The sequence below is a fragment of the Salvelinus alpinus genome, chromosome 5 (genome assembly GCF_045679555.1).
Source record: "Salvelinus alpinus chromosome 5, SLU_Salpinus.1, whole genome shotgun sequence".
Lineage (NCBI taxonomy): Eukaryota > Metazoa > Chordata > Actinopteri > Salmoniformes > Salmonidae > Salvelinus > Salvelinus alpinus.
In genome coordinates, this window is record NC_092090.1 from 38,845,612 (window position 1) to 38,866,638 (window position 21,027).

At 43.1% G+C, this 21,027-nt stretch overlaps 1 protein-coding gene across 2 annotated transcripts; it reads left to right on the forward strand.

Moving 5' to 3' along the window:
* The first annotated feature begins 138 nt into the window (after positions 1 to 138).
* LOC139576089 (conserved oligomeric Golgi complex subunit 4-like) lies at positions 139 to 20,937 on the forward strand. Of its 2 annotated transcripts, XM_071401747.1 has the most exons (19): positions 139 to 311; positions 781 to 863; positions 1,151 to 1,265; positions 14,236 to 14,410; positions 15,087 to 15,280; positions 15,370 to 15,475; positions 15,589 to 15,746; positions 15,838 to 15,896; positions 16,024 to 16,157; positions 16,252 to 16,370; positions 16,574 to 16,740; positions 16,891 to 17,056; positions 17,289 to 17,351; positions 17,471 to 17,584; positions 17,842 to 17,934; positions 18,001 to 18,084; positions 18,191 to 18,292; positions 18,636 to 18,764; positions 20,384 to 20,937. In XM_071401747.1, exons 1-19 carry the CDS (start codon positions 177 to 179, stop codon positions 20,516 to 20,518), a joined length of 2,331 nt encoding a protein of 776 aa, XP_071257848.1. In that variant the 5' UTR covers positions 139 to 176; the 3' UTR covers positions 20,519 to 20,937. The 2 variants fall into 2 exon arrangements, with proteins under 2 accessions (XP_071257848.1, XP_071257847.1); XM_071401746.1 differs by having other exon boundaries at positions 17,842 to 18,084.
* Positions 20,938 to 21,027: the final 90 nt, after the last annotated feature.

A 21,027-nucleotide genomic window follows, 5' to 3' on the forward strand; every position in this document is an offset into this window, starting at 1 on the left:
TGAATGGCAATATATTTGTTTAGAATGAATGCAGACAAAAATCATCAACAAACAAAAATCCCAACTGCTAAATCCTGCTAAAATAGCGACGCTTAACGGCTCTAGGAAATGTGCCCGTGCACTTACTGCGCGAGCGAACGCGGAAGTGACACGTTTTCTGTTTATGTGAGAAAAAGATGGCAGAGAGCAGCCCCATAGCAGTGAAGCGATGCGATTCTGCATGTGTATATGCCGTGAGCATGGAGGCTATCTCTGCTCTGACGGAGCTGGATGATCTGGAGCGGGTCTACCAGCAGCTCTGCACCGAGGAGGTGAGAATTCTTCCAGCGGGCAGCTGTAGGGATGCAAAGATGTACCCCTAGACTGTGTTAGCATAGCTAGCTAAACCAGAAGCATTCTTCTCTTGGCATTATACTCTATCTGCCTCATAAATTGGGTGGTTCAAGCCCTGAATGCTGATTGGCCGTATACCACGGGTATGATAAAAAAATGCTTGTTTACTGTTCTAATTACGTTGTAAACCAGTTTATAATAGCAATAAGGGACCTCGGGGGTTCGTGGTATATGGCCAAAATAACACGGATAAGGACTGTGTACAGGCACTCTGCGTTCTTAAGAACAGCCCTTAGCCGTGGTATGTTGGTTATATACCACACCTCCTCGGGCCTTATTGCTTAATTATTCATTGCCTTTATCTATTAAAGAGGAATAACCCATTAAAGCTATAATGCCTGGGGGGGTGAGAGTGACTGACGGTCTTTGTGTGTTCATCTACCACAGAAAAAGGTGGAGACTGAGCTGGAGAAGTTGGTTGGGCAGCAGGGGAACATTGACACCAAGATGCTCGCTCTTCAAAGGATGGGGTAAGTGTGTGTACTTTAGAGAGGGAGAGAAAAGTTTCACTGTCTGTGAGTACATCCCAATAATCTAGAAGTTTCCATTCCTTATCTTCTTTTCTTCATTTGCACTGGTGTGGAAGAGATGGACTCTGGGGAAAGCGATATCTGGTAGACATTCACCACTGTGATTTCAACAATTTCAGATCATTATAGATGAAGGAAAGGAGATTAGTTGTGAAAGCTACTGTAGACTATTGAGATAAATACCATGTCTAATCCAATATCAATTCTCCTGTCACATTGTCCCCCAGGCCCAACCTGCAGCTGATAGGAGGAGATGCCAGTCAGCTGTCTGGCATGATTACCTTCACCTGCAGCCTGGCAGAGAATGTCAGCAGCAAAGTCCGCCAGCTAGACCTGGCGAAGGTACTATCTACAGACATGCTATTTACACCCACATAGACTCACTCACAGAAAGCACTTTTCCGTCCATAGTTTTTATATGAGTAAAGTCATACCGTATAAAAAAAATCACGACAGCTGTAATGGAAACAGGAAGTTTCAGTACAATTTAAAAAAATGCAAATGGTTAATTTGTTAATTCGACATGGTGGATCTTTTTGTGTCTGTAAAAAAAATTATGTGAGAAATGGCGGGGGAAATGCCTTTATGTGCAAATATTGACATTTTTATTTGTATTTATTATGGATCCCCATTAGCTGCTGCTGTGGCCTGTGTGCCCTCAGGCCACTTCTCTACTACCACATCTACGACACAAAATCCATGTGTACATGTGTGTATAGTGCGTATGTTATCGTGTGTGTGTATGCATGTGTCTGTCTCTTCACAGTCCCCGCTGTTCCATAAGGTGTGTTTTTATTTGTTTTTTAAATCAAAATGTACTGCTTGCATGAGTTACTTGATGTGGAATAGAGTTCCATGTAGTCATGGCTCTATGTAGTACTGTGCACCTCCCATAGTCTGTTTTTGACTTCGGGACTGTGAAGAGACCTCTGGTGCCATGTCTTGTGGGGTATGCAAGGGTGTCCGAGCTGTGTGCCAGTAGTTCAAACAGACAGCTCGATGCATTCAACATGTCAATACCTCTCTCAAATACAAATAGTGATGAAGTCAATATCTCCTCCACTTTGAGCCAGGAGAGATTGACATGCATATTTTTAATGTTAGCTCTCTGTGTACATGCAAGGGCCAGCCGTGCTATCCTGTTCTGACCCAATTGCAATTTTCCTAAATCCCTCTTTGTGCACCTGACCACATGACTGAACAGTAGTCCAGGTGCGACAAAACTAGGTCCTGTAGGACCTGCCTTATTGATAGTGCTGTTAAGAAGGCAGAGAAGAGCTTTATTATGGATAGACTTCTCCCCATCTTAGCTACTGTTGTATCAAATATGTTTTGACCATGACAGTTTAGAATCCAGGGTTACTCCAAGCAGTTTAGTCACCTCAACTTGCTCAATTTCCACATTATTCATTACAAGATTTAGTTGAGGTTTAGTGAATGATTTGTCCCAAATACAATGCTTTTAGTTTTTGAAATATTTAGCACTAACTTATTCCTTGCCACCCATTCTGAAACTAACTGCAGCTCTTTAAGGGTTGCAGTCATTTCAGTTGCTGTAGTAGCTGACGTGTATAGTGTTGAGTCATCCGCATACATAGATACACTGGCTTTACTCAAAGCCACTGGCATGTCGTTAGTAAAGGTTGAAAAAAGTAAGGGGTCTAGACAGCTGCCCTGATTCCTGATTCTACCTGGATTATGTTGGAGAGGCTTCCATTAAAGAACACCCTATGTGTTCTGTTAGACCGGTAACTCTTTATCCACAGTATACCAGAGGGTGTAAAGCCATAACGCATACGTTTTTCCAGCAGACTATGATCGATCAAATCAAATCAAGTTTATTTTATATAGCCCTTCGTACATCAGCTAATATCTCGAAGTGCTGTACAGAAACCCAGCCTAAAACCCCAAACAGCAAGCAATGCAGGTGTAGAAGCACGGTGGCTAGGAAAAACTCCCTAGAAAGGCCAAAACCTAGGAAGAAACCTAGAGAGGACCAGGCTATGAGGGGTGGCCAGTCCTCTTCTGGCTGTGCCGGGTGGAGATTATAACAGAACTATGCCAAGATGTTCAAATTGTTCATAAATGACAAGCATGGTCAAATAATAATCATGAATAATTTTCAGTTGGCTTTTCATAGCCGATCATTAAGAGTCGATAATTAAGAGTCGATAATTAAGAGTCGATAATGTCAAAAGCCGCACTGAAGTATAAAACAGCCCCCCACAATATTTGTATTATCAATTTCTCTCAGCCAATCATCAGTCATTTGTGTAAGTGCTGTGCTTGTTGAATGTCCTTCCCTATAAGCGTCCTGAACGTCTGTTGTCAATTTGTTTACTGGAAAATAGTATTGTATCTGGTCAAACACCATTTTTTCCCAAAAGTTTACTGAGGGTTGGTAACAGCTGATTGGTCAGCTATTTGAGCATCCTCATCGCCTATCTCATCGCCTGTCTTTAGCCAATATGTGCCATTTCGTCTCTGGTCACTACTGCCTTCAAATTCTGCACATTTAGTGACAACTGAGTAAAACCCTGTGTACTATGAAATTAGTAAGGGCCTGCATGGAGTATGTCACATTGTTAATCCCCTTACCCTTTACTACAACTCCTGCACCTGGAAAGATTACTAGGGCTGCCATCATCTTATGGACAGCACATGTCCATAAGCTTCATTATTTTGAGCGACTGCTCTTTTAGCTCTGCCATTCGATCTGAAACTAATTTGCAAAGAACTGTTCAGCAACTCAGAAGCAAGTAATGTTGCTACTGTCAGTTCAGTTTTCCCCAGATAATAACACCCTTTCCATCCCATGGGGAGGAAAATGTAGCTATTACCCCCACAGATCCAGAGATGATCCGGAGGTGTCTCCATGCCTTTGCCTATGTTTGACATATTTACCCTAGTTATCAATTGTTGCCCATCCAGTTACACCAAAACTACTGGTATCTGTTTTTAGGCCTGTGTAAGACAGGCAATTAGTGGTGTTTCCTACATCCACATTCCCTGAGTTGCAGATACAAACAGGGGGAGTTATTGTGGGTTTTACTCCTGTCAACACAACATCTCCTTTATCATTTAGGGGCTTTACACTACCAGTCAGATACTCTCCCCATTGTACTTTTGGAGGTCCTATGCATTTACTCAGCTGGGAATTGTTACCTGGTTGTACACTAGGAACCTTCTTCCACCTTGGCCATTTAGTCTCAATTGGCCCACCCTCCTTAAATTCTTTAGCTGCATCTGAACTATTACCTTTTGTCTTATTGGATAATCCACCTTCCCATGCTGCTTTCTTTCCCTTAGTGACCAACATCAGAGTAGTATAATTGCTGTTTCTTTGTCGAACCCTGGTATGGTTCCTTTGCATAAAATGGAGTAATCCACATCCAAAATCATTCTTTCCAATTGGTTCCCCACAGTAAGGCTGTGGAGGTGGGTTTCTGGAAAATCATTACCCGTGTGCCAGATGTGTTCCCCTTCCCCTGTAATCCTATGTCTGTCACTGCTTTCACCCATTTATTATTCTCCACATCCCTGTCCACAAAGGGAACGAGTAGGATTTGGAAAGCAATAATTACCCTGCGTGTGTGTTTCCATTGTTGCGATTTTCTTGTTTCACAACCACAGTGTGTATGTATGTATGATGGTGTCCTCGACATCTGATGACTCTTCAGGTTCTGTGGCTGAACCCTCTGTTGGTTCTTCGGTCCTTTGGTTCGGACCTTCTTCCTCCTTCAGATGTACTCGGGGCCCTGCTCTCCCTCCCTGCAGTCGCTCATCCATGGCTTCCACTCTGGGAGATGCTTGCAGTGGGAGAGATGATGCCAGTCGGACCTCTCCGCTACCCGCAGGGCTGTTGGTATTACCATGGTTACCTGGAACAGACCCATCCATCGAGGTTCGTTCCATTTTCGCTTGTGGACCCTGAGTTTCACCAAGTCTCCAACGTTTCTGGGTAGCTCATCAGGGTCTTCACCTGGGATTGGTTCTGCTGCTTTCCTAGTGTGAGAGTGGAGAAAACTTACCACAGAAGTTAGTTCCTTCATGTCCTCAAGATGGTCACACTGTGTCTCGGTTATGTCTTGGCCATGTTCTGTTATAATCTCCACCCGGCACAGCCAGAAGAGGACTGGCCACCCCTCATAGCCTGGTTCCTCTCCAGGTTTCTTCCTAGGTTTTGGCCTTTCTAGGGAGTTTTTCCTAGCCACCGTGCTTCTACACCTGCATTGCTTGCTGTTTGGGGTTTTAGGCTGGGTTTCTGTACAGCACTTCGAGATATCAGCTGATGTAAGAAGGGCTATATAAATACATTTGATTTGATGTCTATCTGTCGGTCAGTCATAGGTCTCCCCCTGGGGTGTTCATTGGTCGTCTTGTTAACATTTCATAAGGTGTACACCCAATACCTTTGTTAAGGCTGCTGCGCGTTTTCATGAGGACAAGATGTAATCCCTCTACCCATGTTATTCCTGTGGAATGGCATAGTTTGGCAAGGGAGCCTTTCAGGGTCCAGACCTCTCAGTAACTCCCGTTACTCCGCGGTTGGTAGATGGACACAAACTTCTGGTCAACACGCATCATTTTGGCCATTTGGGCAACCACATCTCCTATAAGATGGGTCCCATTGTCTGCAAACAAACCTCAGGCACTCCGAACCCGAGTATAATTTCCCTAACTAGCAATTTTGTAACTGTTCACGCAATGCAGTTGGTGGTGGGATGGTTCCACCCACCTGGTAAACCTGTCAATTATCACCAGGCAGTATCTCTTTCTTTCTTTTTGCTCGATCATGTCTATGAAATCCATAGCTAGGTGGACAAAATGTCCTTTTGGAGTGGGGAACTTCCCTGGTTGCAGTGGAGTTCCCTTGTCTATGTTATATAACAAACATGTCGTGCAACGATAAATGAACTGTTTTACGTGCTGATTCAAATTTTGGCAAAACCATTGGGCTGAAATCTTCACCTCCTACTAAATATTCCCCTTTGATGAATGGCTCACTCCATGAGCCAATCGGCAAATATTAAAGATCATGGTTGATGGTAAACAGGGCATGCCAGACAAAAGATGTAGCCATAAGCTAGACCTAGGACAGAGCGAACACCCTCTCTCCCTCCACACTTGGTGATTTGAGAAAATCTGCCTGCTGCTGTTTCTCAAGATCCATAGTTTCAGATAACAAAAACAATTAAAGGTATAATGCATGTGTGTGACAAAGGGAAACAGCCAATTTGGCCGCCTCATCAGCTATGCTGTTACCAATTCTGGCATAATCACACCAACCCGTGTGTGCCTCAACCTTAACAATAGCCAATGTGTTAGGCTTTTACATAGCTTCAATCAACTGTTCAACAAAAGGTCTGTTTTTAATAGGTGTGTCTGTGGTATTAATAAACTCTCTTGCTCTTCAAATCCCACACCATGACCAACAAACCCCAATAGCATATGCTGAGTCTGAGTAGACAGTAAAGGCCTTCCCTTCCCCCAATTCACAAGCTGTGGTCAGAGCTAATAAATCTCCCTGTTGCGCTGATAAATGGTCTGGTAGCGGCTGAATAACCTCAATATCACCTTCCACATCTACTACAGCAAATCCTACATGTTTCTTCCCTGTGCTTTGATCTACAGTTGAAGTCGGAAGTTTACATACACCTTAGCCAAATAGATTTAAACTCAGTTTTTCACAACTCCTGACATTTAATCCTAGTAAAAATCCCCTGTCTTAGGTCAGTTAGGATCACCACTTTATTTTAAGAATGTGAAATGTCAGAATAATAATAGAGAGAATTAATAATTTCAGCATTTATTTCTTTCATCACATTCCCAGTGGGTCAGAAGTTTACATGCACTCAATTAGTATTTGGTAGCATTGCCTTTAAATTGTTTAACTTGGGTCAAATGTTTCGGGTAGCCTTCCACAAGCTTCCCACAAATGGGTGAATTTTGGCCCATTCCTCCTGACAGAGCCGGTGTAATTGAGTCAGGTTTGTAGGCCTCCTTACTCGCACACGCTTTTTCAGTTCTGCCCACAAATTTTCTATAGGATTGAGGTCAGGGCTTTGTGATGGCCACTCCAATACCTTGACGTTGTTGTCCTTAAGCCATTTTGCCACAACTTTGTAGGTATGCTTGGGGTCATTGTCCATTTCGAAGACCCATTTTCGACCATGCTTTAACTTCCTGACTAATGTCTTGAGATGTTGCTTCAATATATCCACATAATTTTCCTGCCTCATGATGCCATCTATTTTGTGAAGTGCACCAGTCCCTCCTGCAGCAAAGCACACCCATAACATGAAGCTGTCATCCCCGTGCTTCACGGTTCAGATGGTGTTCTTCGGCTTGCAAGCCTCCCCTTTTTCCTTCAAACATAACGATGGTCATTTTGGCCAAACAGTTCTATTTTTGTTTCATCAGACCAGAAGACATTACTCCAAAAAGTACGATCTTTGTCCCCATGTGCAGTTGCAAACCGTAGTCTGGCTTTTTTATGGCAGTTTTGGAGCAGTGGCTTATCCTTATGGAGTGGCCTTTCAGGTTATGTCGATATAGGACTTGTTTTACTGTGGATATAGATACTTTCGTATCTGTTTCCTCCAGCATCTTCACAAGGTCCTTTGCAGTTGTTCTTGGATTAATTTGCATTTAGAGTAACCATTGGCTCGTCTCTTCCATCATTGAATTCATACTGAGGAGACTGTAGCAGGGGAGTCGGGCGCCTTTATTGTTGATTCTGAAGGAAATAAGAACTGTTGGTGTTATAATTTCTCATTGGCCATGGCTGTCCTCTGTCATTAGCAAAGTTTCCTCTTCCTCTGTCAGGCCCAACATTTCCTCTGCCCCTGTTGTAACCTCTTTCCTTTCCCCCACACTGTGAACTCACGTGCCCCAACTGCCCACAGGTCCAGCATTGAGTGTTGTTCCATTCACGAAGGGCTCTGGCGGGCCCACCTCCTCTTCCAGTCCATGTTTGTGGGTCACCATAATGCTGAGTGGTGAAAAGCACATACCCTGCAGGCACCAGGTTCACGGGTGTGACTGACGTGACTGTGGGGGAGCTGCAGGCTGTGGTTGTGGTGAGCCTGTAGAAACAACTTGAGCAGATGTCTAGGGTCTTCCAGTCTGTTCCTTTTTGTGGAGTGAGTTGTGGTGGCGAGGGAAAACTCCCTCCAGGAACTGTGCCTTGTTTTTTTGTTTTTTTTTCATTCAATTCTATTGTTCTCATGTCGCTTATTGCTGCTGTTGTGTCATCCACCTCCTTCAGAGTTCCCTTGAGGATAATTGTGGTTGCTTCTCCATTTTCTTCTGTCAGTGGTATGCACTATTGTAAAGTGGTTGTTCCACTGGACATCATAAGGTGAATGCACCAACTTGTAAGTCGCTCTGGATAAGAGCGTCTGCTAAATGACTTAAATGTAATGTAAATGTAAATGTATGAGAGGGTAGATCTGTGTATAGTCACCCAGGGGTCCTCTGGGTTGATTCTCATACGGCGGTGGGGAGTACTCCTGTTCTGCCTCTGTCCTGATACTTCTCTTTCTTTCTGCACTCTATTGTTTTCTCCAGCTTTAGTTTGGTCATGGTAGCCTTATTCATGAAGATCTGTCCTTCCAGCATCATCATTCCCATTGCAGTTTCTGATACAATGGCACTTCTCTTCATCCCCTTCTCCTTGTCCATTCTTCCTGTCTGAATTATCTCCTTGACTAAATCCAACCTAGTTTTGTTGAATGAACCAGCCATTGAACATCTATTTTCTCCTGCCATCTCTGTCCATACATGCCATTTCTTAAAAGTGTCTGTAAATTCCACAGCAGGAAACTTATTTTGCATATATTCAACAGGTGTGACAGGCTTCATTGCTCCTATCTCCGCATTCTGGTTTGAATGTACCATGGTGCTCCTGCTTTTTATTTAGATAGTCTGCGTGTAATGTGTTTTCCAATTTCTATAGGGTTATCCTAAAGTGGGTGTAATATGTATGAATATGCCTATATAAATTCCTCTCTATCTACTTTCAGTGTGTGTTAAACAACAGTGGGTGATACTGAAATCCTAATTCTACTCTCACATACTCCAGGCTATAGTAAATGGTTCTTCTAAACTCAAATATATTTCACACACGGGCCTCACAGAGACAACCACATGCTAGACTTCAATTCCTAATATTATATCTAAAGGGTGTAGACTGTAGAGTAACAGTAAGATGTTATACACCAGTGCCCCCTGGTGGGGATAGAATCACAAAGTAACTTTCTATGAAAATCTTTACAGAACTTCCCTGTAATACTTTTACTGGTATACTAAGGGTTGTACATTTCCAATACTGTCCTATGGTAGGAAAGTGTCACTAACAAATACATTCAACCTTTTATTCAAATAACTTCTCTCCTACTCCTAACTTTTTATTCCACCATTGGGCCATTACCCAATAAACCCTGCCGTAATCCACAGACAAACAAACAATGAAACACACAATGCACTATTCATAAACAACTCAATTCATTCACTTGGTAAATTTCACACAAAATTACCACTTCATAACCAACTCAACTCATTCACTGGGTACCTCTTCAAAATAAAAAATAACTAGTATTCAGTAATGGTCGCCCGCATTACAACCTGAAATAAAAATAGATAATTTAACTCTCAATCAAACAAAACCGGCCACCCTCGTAGGATAGGGTAGCCTCAGACAGCCTCGTCAAGCCACCTCTGCAAAATAAAAGAACTAGTAATGGGTAATTGTCGCTGAATTACCTCTAACAAATAAAATAAAAATCCTCAATCATTCATTTCATTTATCCTATATTGACGACATGCATTTCACCAAGAGCCCGTAATGTAATTTCTCCAATCTAAAATCCGGCTATGTCATATTCAAAGTGTATGTCTATATTTTAGAGTGAGTGAGGTGCCACTTACTTGTTAGAGGGAAACCACACCAGTGAATGCCAATTAATTACAGACTTAGATTAAACAGGTGTCTGCTTACCTTGTTTAAGTTGGATCTCTGGCACCATGGTGTGTAAACTCCTCCAACCGGGTTGGACACTCACTCCTGGCTAGCTCGCCAAATGTTGGGGTTCGTTCCTTGTTCCTTGTCAATCATTGGCTCATTGGTGAAATTAGCATTCTGACAATATCTTTAATTAAATCATTCAGAAACCTTTTATTAATGCAATTGCAGACAGAAGTTGACAACGGGAACATAGCACGCATGTTTCCGAGTAAGTTCTGCAAAATAGAAAAGGGTCCGAGTTGTTTTATTATTCCTACAGTCATATATCTTAGTGATGTCACTGCCTATGTCATTATCTTCTACTCATGACACCAAACACAGCTATATAAACAATAGTTTTAGTGTTATCTAAAATAGCAGTAAATGTCCACTACCCAAGTTGATTTATAGTGGAATGTCTGACTAGTCTCTTATCTCTTACACTCACCTGCAGAGTTCTGTCTCAGTCACACATTTCTCAGACAGTTTCTTTATAAGAGGCAGAGATTTAGTAAAGACTGGAACAATATTAAACCTTTCTAATGAGATGAGATCCTCAGACCCCTTGTGAGACCATATGCTGACACATGCACATTTGTGTCCTGCTGGAGGTCATTTTGCAGGGCTCTGGCAGTGCTCCTCCTTGCACAAAGGCGGAGGTAGCGGTCCTGCTGCTGGGTTGTTGCCCTCCTACGGCCTCATCCACGTCTCCTGATGTACTGGCTTGTCTCCTGGTAGCGCCTCCATGCTCTGGACACTACGCTGACAGACACAGCAAACCTTCTTGCCACAGCTCGCATTGATGTGCCTTCCTGGATGAGCTGCACTACCTGAGCCACTTGTGTGGGTTGTAGACTCCGTCTCATGCTACCACTAGAGTGAAAGCACCGCCAGCATTCAAAAGTGACCAAAACATCAGCCAGGAAGCATAGGAACTGAGAAGTGGTCTGTGGTCACCACCTGCAGAACCACTCCTTTATTGGGGGTGTCTTGCTAATTGCCTATAATTTCCACCTTTTGTCTATTCCATTTGCACAACAGCATGTGAAATTTATTGTCAATCAGTGTTGCTTCCTAAGTGGACAGTTTGATTTCACAGAAGTGTGATTGACTTGGAGTTACATTGTGTTGTTTAAGTGTTCCCTTTATTTTTTTGAGCAGTGTGTGTATGTATATATATATATATATATATATTGTTAATCTGTTGTCTAGGACCTCATAAATGTAAGGGGGAGGGGTCTTATAACCCCTCCCCTTCTATTAATACAACATAAGCATAATCAATTATTATAATACATCAAACATTTGGTACAGCCCCTATCATGACCCCAAGGTGAACCCCTGACAATTTCATAAACCTTGTTTCTTAAGCTACATATGTTAACGTGGGCCATTTTTAGCACTTTTCTGGGATGCTTGATTGTTTTCATTGCATTACTGGTAAGCTTAGCAGAAGTATAAATGCTCATGTTATTTATGTTAGTGCAGGGTGAGCTGCACACAGTGGACTTCCTACTAGGGCACACCGGCTCAGTAGGTAACAGTAAAACTCTGGTTCATAGGCACATGATTACTGCATACAATAGTTGTGGAATCAGCAGAAGCAGTAAGAGGGAAATAAATTAGGTTACCTACATTGTGTCTTCCAACGTCCCTGGGATAATGTTAATTTGCTGAAGAATTTTGACAACTCATTGACACAATGGTAGGGATTAACTGAGCTGGGCTTTGGTTCATTGATAAGTCATTGTCTTTGTAATGCTTTGGGTCATTGTAATGCTGTGAAAGGATCCAGGAACCCAAACTATTTGGCTGGGTCCCATCCTCCTTATAAAAAGGGCTTTGTTTCCAGAAGGTATAAAAATGGTCAAATGTTACACCCACAGAGCTGCAGTAGTCTCGTAGCCAGTTATTGAAGGCTAAAAGTCTGCTGAACCGTTCAATGCCACGATTTAGGGAGGGCAGAGGGCCAGATATTATGGGGTGTTTGTTGGTAGTGGTGACCATCATATCGAGGTAAACTTAGAGTCATGATATGGTGTGTGGAAATAAGTTATGATGAACTTCACAGGGTGATGGTGATGAGCTTGATACTCCTTCCCAATAAATATTGAGGGTCTTATTCTGGTGACATGATGATCGATGCTTAACTGCTATTTGACAAATACAAATATTCTCGCTCTTATCCAAAATAATCTCATAATGTAGACTAGCCTAGATGTGTCTACAAACTGTTGGCTAGAGAGCACGTGCCAAGACCAGAGCAGACACATTTGCTATTTAACGCAACAGTTTTTGTGACAAAACTAGTTGGAAATGCGATGGAAACCCATTGAACTTTCGTGGTGGATGAATCAGAATTAGTTGGGTAACATAAGTAATTAAGATGTCATATCTGCATAATATTCTTATGTGATATACTTTTTATTAGAATGTATCCATTTGGACTATAGTGTTGGCAGTTGCACTTTTCCATTCTCAAACAAGGCTCAGTCACTTGGGGCCCAGAGAGGGGAGAGGTCAGGTTTGTCTTTCACATGTCCCTGGTGCTATGCAGAATATCAGAAAGGGAAGAGGACAGGATGGAACATTGTCTTCATATGTGAATGTATCTGTTAAACCATGTGAAGGGATGGCGTGATTAAGGGGGAACCAATTACTTGACTCCACAATGTCTGTGCGCAAGTCACTCCCCTCAGTGAGCTTGTCCAGGAGTGGGAAGAAGACGGGGTTTACTTGAGATGGGAGTATATAGTGTTGACAATTGAGTTATGCCTTGGATGAGGTAATGTTTTGGTACTATGAAGTACCAGGAACGAGATTAGAACCTCGTTTTAGAGACCAAACTGAGCGAAAATTTATAGCGAATGCAATCTGGCTAAGCGATACTCCTTTCTCAAGTAAAAGGCCCTTTGTGACGAGTTCCTAAGATCTGTGGTTCGTCATGTAAGTTGAGAGGGGTGTATCTTGGCTATAAAAGATCTTTGTATTCTACTGTAGGGACTCTCAGAATTCATTATAGACACTGAATTGATCTGAGAGTCAAAGGGCTATTGTAAAGCTCATATTATTAAAGATGAAGTTTAAGTAAAACTGACTGGTGTGTGGTTTGTAACTCTCCTCATTTGGTAATACAGGAAATTGCCACGACACTATCAATTATTATTTTTTATTCAGTACATGACAACTTAAGCGAAAATGTACATTTTGTGTGTACTGTCGTGGTAATTTCCTGTATTACTCAATAAAGAGAGAGAGAGCCAACCACACACAAGTCAGAGTTATATTATACAGTACATTTTTAATATATATACAAGCTTCACCAAAGCCCTTTTTTGACTCTCAGATCAATTCAGTGTCTATAAATGAATTCTCTGAGAGTGCTTACAAAACAATTCTTAGTTTCATTTATAGCCAAGATACACCCCTCTCAACTTACAAAAAATCCTTTACCCGAAAGAGGAGTATCCTATCGCTAGACAGCATCAGCTATAAATCATCGTTCAGTTTGATCTCCCAAGACAAGGTTTCAATCTCATGCTTGGTACTTCACTGTCTACCAACCATTACCTCATCCAATGGTATATATCAATTGTCATTTCTAGATACTCCCAAACCTGGACAAACTCAAAATCAGACAGTGAGCCTCTTAGGTCAAATACTAGGTTAAGATAAGGGCAACCTCAGAGGGGAAATACAATGGTTCCAAACACTGCCAAACTCCTTCCCCCTATGGAAAAAAGTAGGGAGTGACTGGCGTACAGACATTGTATGAGATAACTAACTGGTTCCCCAATTAATAACTCCATCCCGTCACATGGTTTAGGAATAGTTACAGACACGTTCCCATAAGAAAACAACGTTCCCATAAGAAAACAACGTTCCATTCTGTCCTCCTCCCCTTCTGATATTCTACCTAGCACCACATGGTTTAACAGATACATTGACTTATGAAGACAATCCTGACCTCTCCCCTCTCTGGCCCTATTCTAATGACAAGTATCTCACAAGCATATGATGAAAATAACATCTTATCTATGTTGCCTAGCTAAATCTGATTCAGCCACGACAGTACTACATCATCACGCACTGAGTTTTATCCGCAATACGTCCGTTTCCCACTGGTGGGAAAATGCATATATCTTCTTAATGCAGATTTCTGAACATTCGCATCGAAACCAAGCTAATCACACACTTACTGTATGTGTGTAGACATAGTTAAGAGAGGGATTAGGATATAAAATTATGTTCCTATCAGCTCCAATGAGTGATGTAATGACGCGCTGTTTGTATGTGTGTTCACAGACCCGGCTTTATAAGGTTATCCAGCGGGCTGATGACATCCTGGACCTGAAGTTCTGCACAGACGGCGTTCAGACGGCGCTACACAATGAGGACTACGAACAGGCTGCCGCACACATCCACCGCTACCTTTCTCTTGACCAATCAGTCATTGAGCTAAGTCGCCAGGGAGAAGAGAGTAAGGGTGCCCCTATGTTCCACCACAACTCACAACTAGGGTTGTAAAATTCCGGGAACTTTCAATAATTTCCCTAGTTTTCCAGGAAACCTGGTTGGAATGAGCTGAAAATCCGGAATCCTCCAAACAGGATTTCTGGAAAATCAGGGAATTTATTGAAAGTTCCTATAATTTTGAAACCCTACTCACATCACACTTCCTGATAGCGCAGGGGTGGGTAATCATTTTGTATCGAGGGCCGCATTGGGATTTCTAAATTCAACCGAGGGCCGCAGTTGTTTTGGGATCGATTTTTGTTTTGTCAAAATAAATGATTATTAGTTATTTAAAAATAGGAAGGTCCATTATCATTTCTACATACTTTCTATCTGGTTTTAGACGTTAATATTTTGTAGGGATGCACCGATGTGGGATTTTTTATTTGATGGCCTTTTTAACCATTCTAGCACATATCCAAGTTTCTATGTTCATAAGGGTAATAAAAAAATGTCAAATGACTTTAATATGGGAAAGGTGTAAAACATTTTTGAATTTGGATCACAGTTACTGAAATGCATTGGAAATCAGGGAAGCTCATCAGGTAATGTGCAGAAAGTAAGATCTGCATTGCTTTCAGTTTTTGTCACAGTCCCTTCTAACGTGTTCTGTGCTGTCTTTGATACTATTTTCTGCTCAGGCAGTGCTGTGGACGCTAGCCTGGCCATGCTTCAAGAGGCAGAGCAGCGATTGAAAGTCCTGGTTGCGGAGAGACTGGATGAGGCTGTTACCAGGGGTGATCTGGCGCAGGTGGAAAGATTCTTTAAAATCTTCCCTCTGCTTGGCCTCCACGAGCAAGGCCTGGCTCGCTTTGGCCAGTACCTCTGCAGCCAAGTGAGTGGGGTTGTCCATGCAATAGTGTGTGTGAGCGTTAATGCTTGTGCATTTGTTTATCTTCACGGTTGTCTTTTTCTCTCTCTCAGCTGGCCTCTAAAGCAGATGAGAACCTGCTCTTGGCTGTGGGAGGAGAGCTGGGAGAGAGGAGAGCTGCTCTGGTCTTTGCTGACACCCTGACTCTGCTGCTGGAGGGTGAGAGACTGACCATAATGATGGTGTCTTTTTAGACATGTCTGTAAACGTGTTGGTTTGTGTGTGTGTATAGGAAAATAGAATTGGTGGAAAATATTTAGTGTGTGTTTCAGGCATAGCTCGTGTTGTGGAGACCCACCAGCCCATCGTAGAGACGTACTACGGTCCAGGCTACCTGTATACTCTCATCACTCACCTGCAGCAGGAGTGTGACCGACAGGCCCAGAAAGTAGTTGACAAGTTCATCCAACAGAGAGACTACCACAACAAGGTCTGTGTGTCAATTGCATTCAATTAATTAGATCTTTAAATTACAGACTATATTAAGAAAGTGTTATTAAATTGAATGTCTCTGCTTGCAGTTTCAGATCGTCCAGAGCAGCATGATGAAGAGTGTGCCCACTGAGAGGATTGAACCCAGGTCAGTGTGACAGTTCAGCCTACTTTATTTCAACAGCATTACTCAATGTCATCTGTTTGTGTGGAGGACAATGCATGTGTACTATGCGTATTTATGATGTGTTTCACCTGTGTGTGTGTGTGTGTAGGGAACTGGATCCTGTATTACTGGAAGTCACTCTAATGAATGCCAGGTCGGAGCTTTACTTAAGATTTCTGCGCCGTCGCACGATGGCCGACTTCGAGGTTGGGGATGCTACGGCAACACATGGCATCGTCCAAGGTAAGACACCCAACACACACACACACTTATAAAACCCTGTACACGCGTTGTTGACTGTGTTAGTAAGTTTTGTTGTCTTTGTTTCTTGCTACAGAGCACAAGCATAATGTGGAGAAACTGCTGAAACACTGCATGCTGGGCCAGCTCATGCAGGAGCTGATTGGCTACTACATTCCAATGGAGGAGTACTACATGAGGGAGACAGTCAGCAAGGTTAGCCACCACTTCTAACTATACAGCAGGGGGTTCCATTTTATCCCTGAATCAGCCCCTCATTAGAAGGAAAATAATGAAAACCAGCAATGCTGTCGTCGTCCTCAAACCCGTATTTGAATACCCTTGATACACAGTATACATATGTAAACACATAATAGTAATAATAATTATATTAATTCCCTTTGCCCCTCTCTTCTTAGGCTGTAGCTATGGATACATATGAGAAGGGTCAGCTGACGTCCAGCATGGTGGATGACTGTTTCTACATTGTGAAGAAGTGCATCAGCAGAGCTCTGTCCAGCTCCAGCATTGACTGTCTGTGTGCCATGATCAACCACTCAACCTCAGTGCTAGAGTCTGACTTCAGGTAGACAGTAGTTAGACACACACTCAATCAATCATTTGAACACACATTTGAATCTCCTTCCAGCTCTCACACCCTCCTTTTTCTCTCCGTCTTCCACCAACCCATGCTTCTCTCTCACCCCCCCCCCCCCTTTCTCTCTGTCTCTCTCAGGGAGGTGTTGTATAATAAGCTGGGGCAGGGCTTCCCTGCGACCACGCTGCAGGACATCCAGCGTGGGGTGAGCAGTGCAGTGAGTCTGATGCAGAGCAGCCTGCAGCAGGGCAAGTTCAACAACCTGGGCATTGACAGCGCAGAGGTCGCCAAGGCTGCCTTCCTGGTGAGGGACTTGTGTACACACACAAACACTGACCGACACACACAAACACTTACCGCCAAACTGAACATTGAATGCACGGAACATGCCAAGGCATCGTTCCTGGTAAGAAACACACACAGTCTAAAACACAACTGGTCACAGAGAGCACACTAAGGCAGCATTCTTGATGATAAACACGGAACAGACAACAGACACATACATTCACTCACACCCGTCTTTCTTTCTATCCCAGGTGACTCTGAATAACGTGGAGGTGTGTAGTGAGAACATCACCACTCTGAAGAGGAACCTGGAGGTGAGTTAGCTTACTGCTTATATCATCTCTTTAGTTTTCTAAAGAGTAACATTTCAATAAGACACACTATGTGTAGTATACCACAGATAATGACGTTTTCCCCTCTCTCTCTTTCTCAGAGTGATTGCTCCAAGTTGTTCACTCAGGGGGCGGGATCAGGAGAGCAAGCTAAGATTGACAGCTGTCTGTCAGACCTCGTCAACACGTCCAGCAAGTTCAAGGATCTCTTGCAGGTTGGAGGACGCAGAAATATACTCAGATCAGAGAGACACATGATCTGTCTCTGTGCAGTTGTGTTAAGGGGGTCTTTGACTTCATTGTGCAAGAAATACTAGTAAAAGTAGTAGTACTAGCAGCAACATTTATTTGTAAGTCACAGTGATAAACTGAATTGTGTACCAATTTACATGCATAGACAATATACAACTACAAAACGTCACCAGTGTGTCTAATCTGTATGGAGTAGAACTAACTCAGTTGTGACCCTCAGGAGGGCCTGACAGAGCTGAACACCACAGCCATCAAGCCTCAGGTCAAACCGTGGATCAGCAGCTTCCTGTCCATCTCACACAACATAGAGGAGGTACGAACACACACACTAGGCCACACCCTTCCCCCCCAGTGTGTGACTAATGTTTTTTTTGTGCAGGAGGAGTTTAATGAGTACGAGGCCAACGACCCCTGGGTCCAGCAGCTCATCGTCAACCTCGAGCAGCTCATGGCAGAGTTCAAGGTAACCATACTTTTGCTTAGCCTCAGGAATACATCTCCCACATTAGCATTTTACAAACTCTTTCTCTTCTCCCCCTCTCTCTATAATCTCTCTCTTGTTCTCTCAGGCGGGGCTCTCTTCAGTTATCTACGACACACTGACTAGCCTCATGACCAGTTTGGTCTCCATGGAGATGGAGAAGACCGTCCTGAAGTGCACCTTCAGCAGGGTGAGATATCCCAGGCCTGGCCACAGGGTGGCATCACACCTACCGCATGCACATCTGTGACGTAATGATAAGAGGCCCTCTTTTAATGTTTTATTTATGATTCCAGAAGGATGGTAGATTAAGCTTCTTTCCCCTTGGCATCTGCCTCTTTAGGCGGTGTGTGTGCTGTAATTTAGTGCAAGGATACTAAAGCATTTTATTGCAGTCCTCTTTCTTTTTCTGGGATGTTCTCTGTTTGATCCTTTTTGATGTGGTCTTTGTTTAAATATTTAATTGCTGGTCTGGATACCTTTTTTCTGTTTCATGCTCTTGATTTGAACCCCTTATTGCACCTGTCCCTTAGCTGGGAGGGCTTCAGTTTGATAAGGAGCTGCGTTCTCTGGTGGCCTACCTCACTACTGTCACCACCTGGACTATTAGGGACAAGTTTGCTCGGCTCACTCAGATGGCCACCATCCTCAACCTGGAGCGGGTAATCTGCAGTATACACACACACACACATTTCTCAACCCACAGACAATCACATAGATGGGGTCACATACAGTGCATTCGGAAAGTATTCAGACCCCTTTACTTTTTCCACATTTTGTTACGTTATAGCCTTATTCTAAAATAGATTTTTTTTTAATTTTCCTTATTAATCTACACACGATACCCCATAATGACGAAGCGAAAACAGGTTTTTAGAAATGTTTGCAAATTTATTAAGAATAAACAACAGATACCTTATTTACACAAGTATTCAGACCCTTTGCTATGAGACTCGAAATTGAGCTCAGGTGCATCCTGTTTCCATTGATCATCCTTGATGTTTCTACAACTTGATTGGCGTCCACCTGTGGTAAATTCAATTGATTGGACATTATATGGAAAGTCACACACCTGTCTAAACCAAGCCATGAGGTTGAAGGAATTGTCCGTAGAGCTCCGAGACAGGATTGTGTCGAGGCACAGATCTGGGGAAGGGTACCAAAAATGTCTGCAGCATTGAAGGTTCCCAAAAACACAGTGGCCTCCATCATTCTTAATTGGAAGAAGTTTGGTGCCACCAAGTCTCTTCCTAGAGCTGGCCTTCCGGCCGACTGTGCAATCGGTGGATAAGGGCCTTGGTCATGGAGGTGACCAAGAACCCGATGGTCACGCTGACAGAACTCCAGAGTTCCTCTGTGGAGATGGGAGAACCTTCCAGAAGCAAAACCATCTCTGCAGGACTTCACCAATCAGGCCTTTATGGTAGAGTGACGAGACGGAAGCCATTCCTCAGTAAAAGGCATGTGGCAGCCCGCTTGGAGTTTGCCAAAAGGCACCTAAAGGACTCTCAGGCCATGAGAAACAAGATTCTCTGGTCTGATGAAACCAAGCTTTAAATCTTTGGCCTGAATGCCAAGCGTCACGTCTGGAGGAAACCTTGCACCATCCCTACGGTGAAGCATGGTGGTGGCGGCATCATGCTGTGGGAATGTTTTTCAGCGGCAGGGACTGGGAAACTAGTCAGGATCGAGGGAAAGATGAACGAAGCAAAGTACAGAGAGATCCTTGATAAAAACCTGCTCCAGAGCGCTCAGGATGTCCTTGAGTGGCCCAGCCAGAGCCCGGACTTAAACTCAATCGAACATCTCTGGAGAGACCTGAAAATTGCTGTGCAGCGACACTCCCCATCCAACCTGATAGAGCTTGAGAGGATCTGCAGAGAAGAATGGGAGAAACTCCCCAAATACAGGTGTGCAAAGCATGTAGCGTCATATCTAATAAGACTCGAGGCTGTAACCCTGCCAAAGGTGCTTCAAAAAGTACTAAGGGTCTGAATACATGTAAATATTTCTGTTTTGAATTTTTTATAAATTTACTAAAAAATCTATACCTGTTTTTGCTTTGTCATTATGGGGTATTGTGTGTAGTTTGATTAGGGGAAGAAAAAAACAATTTAATCAATTTTAGAATAAGGCTGTATCGTAACAAAAGTCGAGGGGTCTGAATACTTTTCGAATGCACTGTATCTATTTACCACTGACCCTCTCACTTTGTAGACTTTCATGTCTCTGTATACACAGGCCTGCTCTCAGAACTGTGTGTATGTTATTGTGTTTCTAGGTAACAGAGATCCTGGATTACTGGGGCCCGAACTCTGGTCCTCTAACTTGGCGTCTCACTCCAGCGGAGGTCCGGCAGGTTCTGGCACTTCGCATCGATTTCCGCAGTGAGGACATCAAGAGGCTCCGCCTCTAACCCTGCTACCCAGAGAATGTGCTGGTGCACATGTTACATGGGACTAGACTCATGCTGATTGGTCTTTGAGGAAAAAGAGGAGTGTGCAGGTGGATCCCCTGAGAGGAAGTCCCTGCTGCTCCTAACCTCTGCTGGCCTCATAGGAGGTGGAGGAAGAGGTTGCCCCTAACTACAAATTCAGTGATAGATATTTGTTTAACCCCCAAATGGTTACAGTTAGGTTTGAGGTAGGGTGATCTGATCCTAGATCTGTAGTTAATGCTACTTCTACCTCATACAGCCAATCAGAGCCAGAAGTAACAGCAGTAATGGAACTATGGGATTGTGGAACAGTGGGATTATGGATTTGAGCCTTTTGGCTTGGATTAATGAATATTATGTAACATATTAAATGTAAAATATTAAAGTGTTCTCTCGAAGATGTCTTTTTTTGTCATTAATTTATATTGAAAGCCCTTTAACGGAATCCATCATATTGAAACTGGGCACGCAGGGACAGACGTGCGCTA

Excerpts from the sequence above, each read along its gene's own strand:
- LOC139576089 (XM_071401746.1), top strand. The coding sequence starts at position 177 with ATGGCAGAGAGCAGCCCCATAGCAGTGAAGCGATGCGATTCTGCATGT. Across the intron at positions 17,057-17,288 it reads TCGCCAAGGCTGCCTTCCTG|GTGACTCTGAATAACGTGGA; the intron begins GTGAGGGACTTG and ends TTTCTATCCCAG. Across the intron at positions 17,585-17,841 it reads AGTTCAAGGATCTCTTGCAG|GAGGGCCTGACAGAGCTGAA; the intron begins GTTGGAGGACGC and ends TGTGACCCTCAG.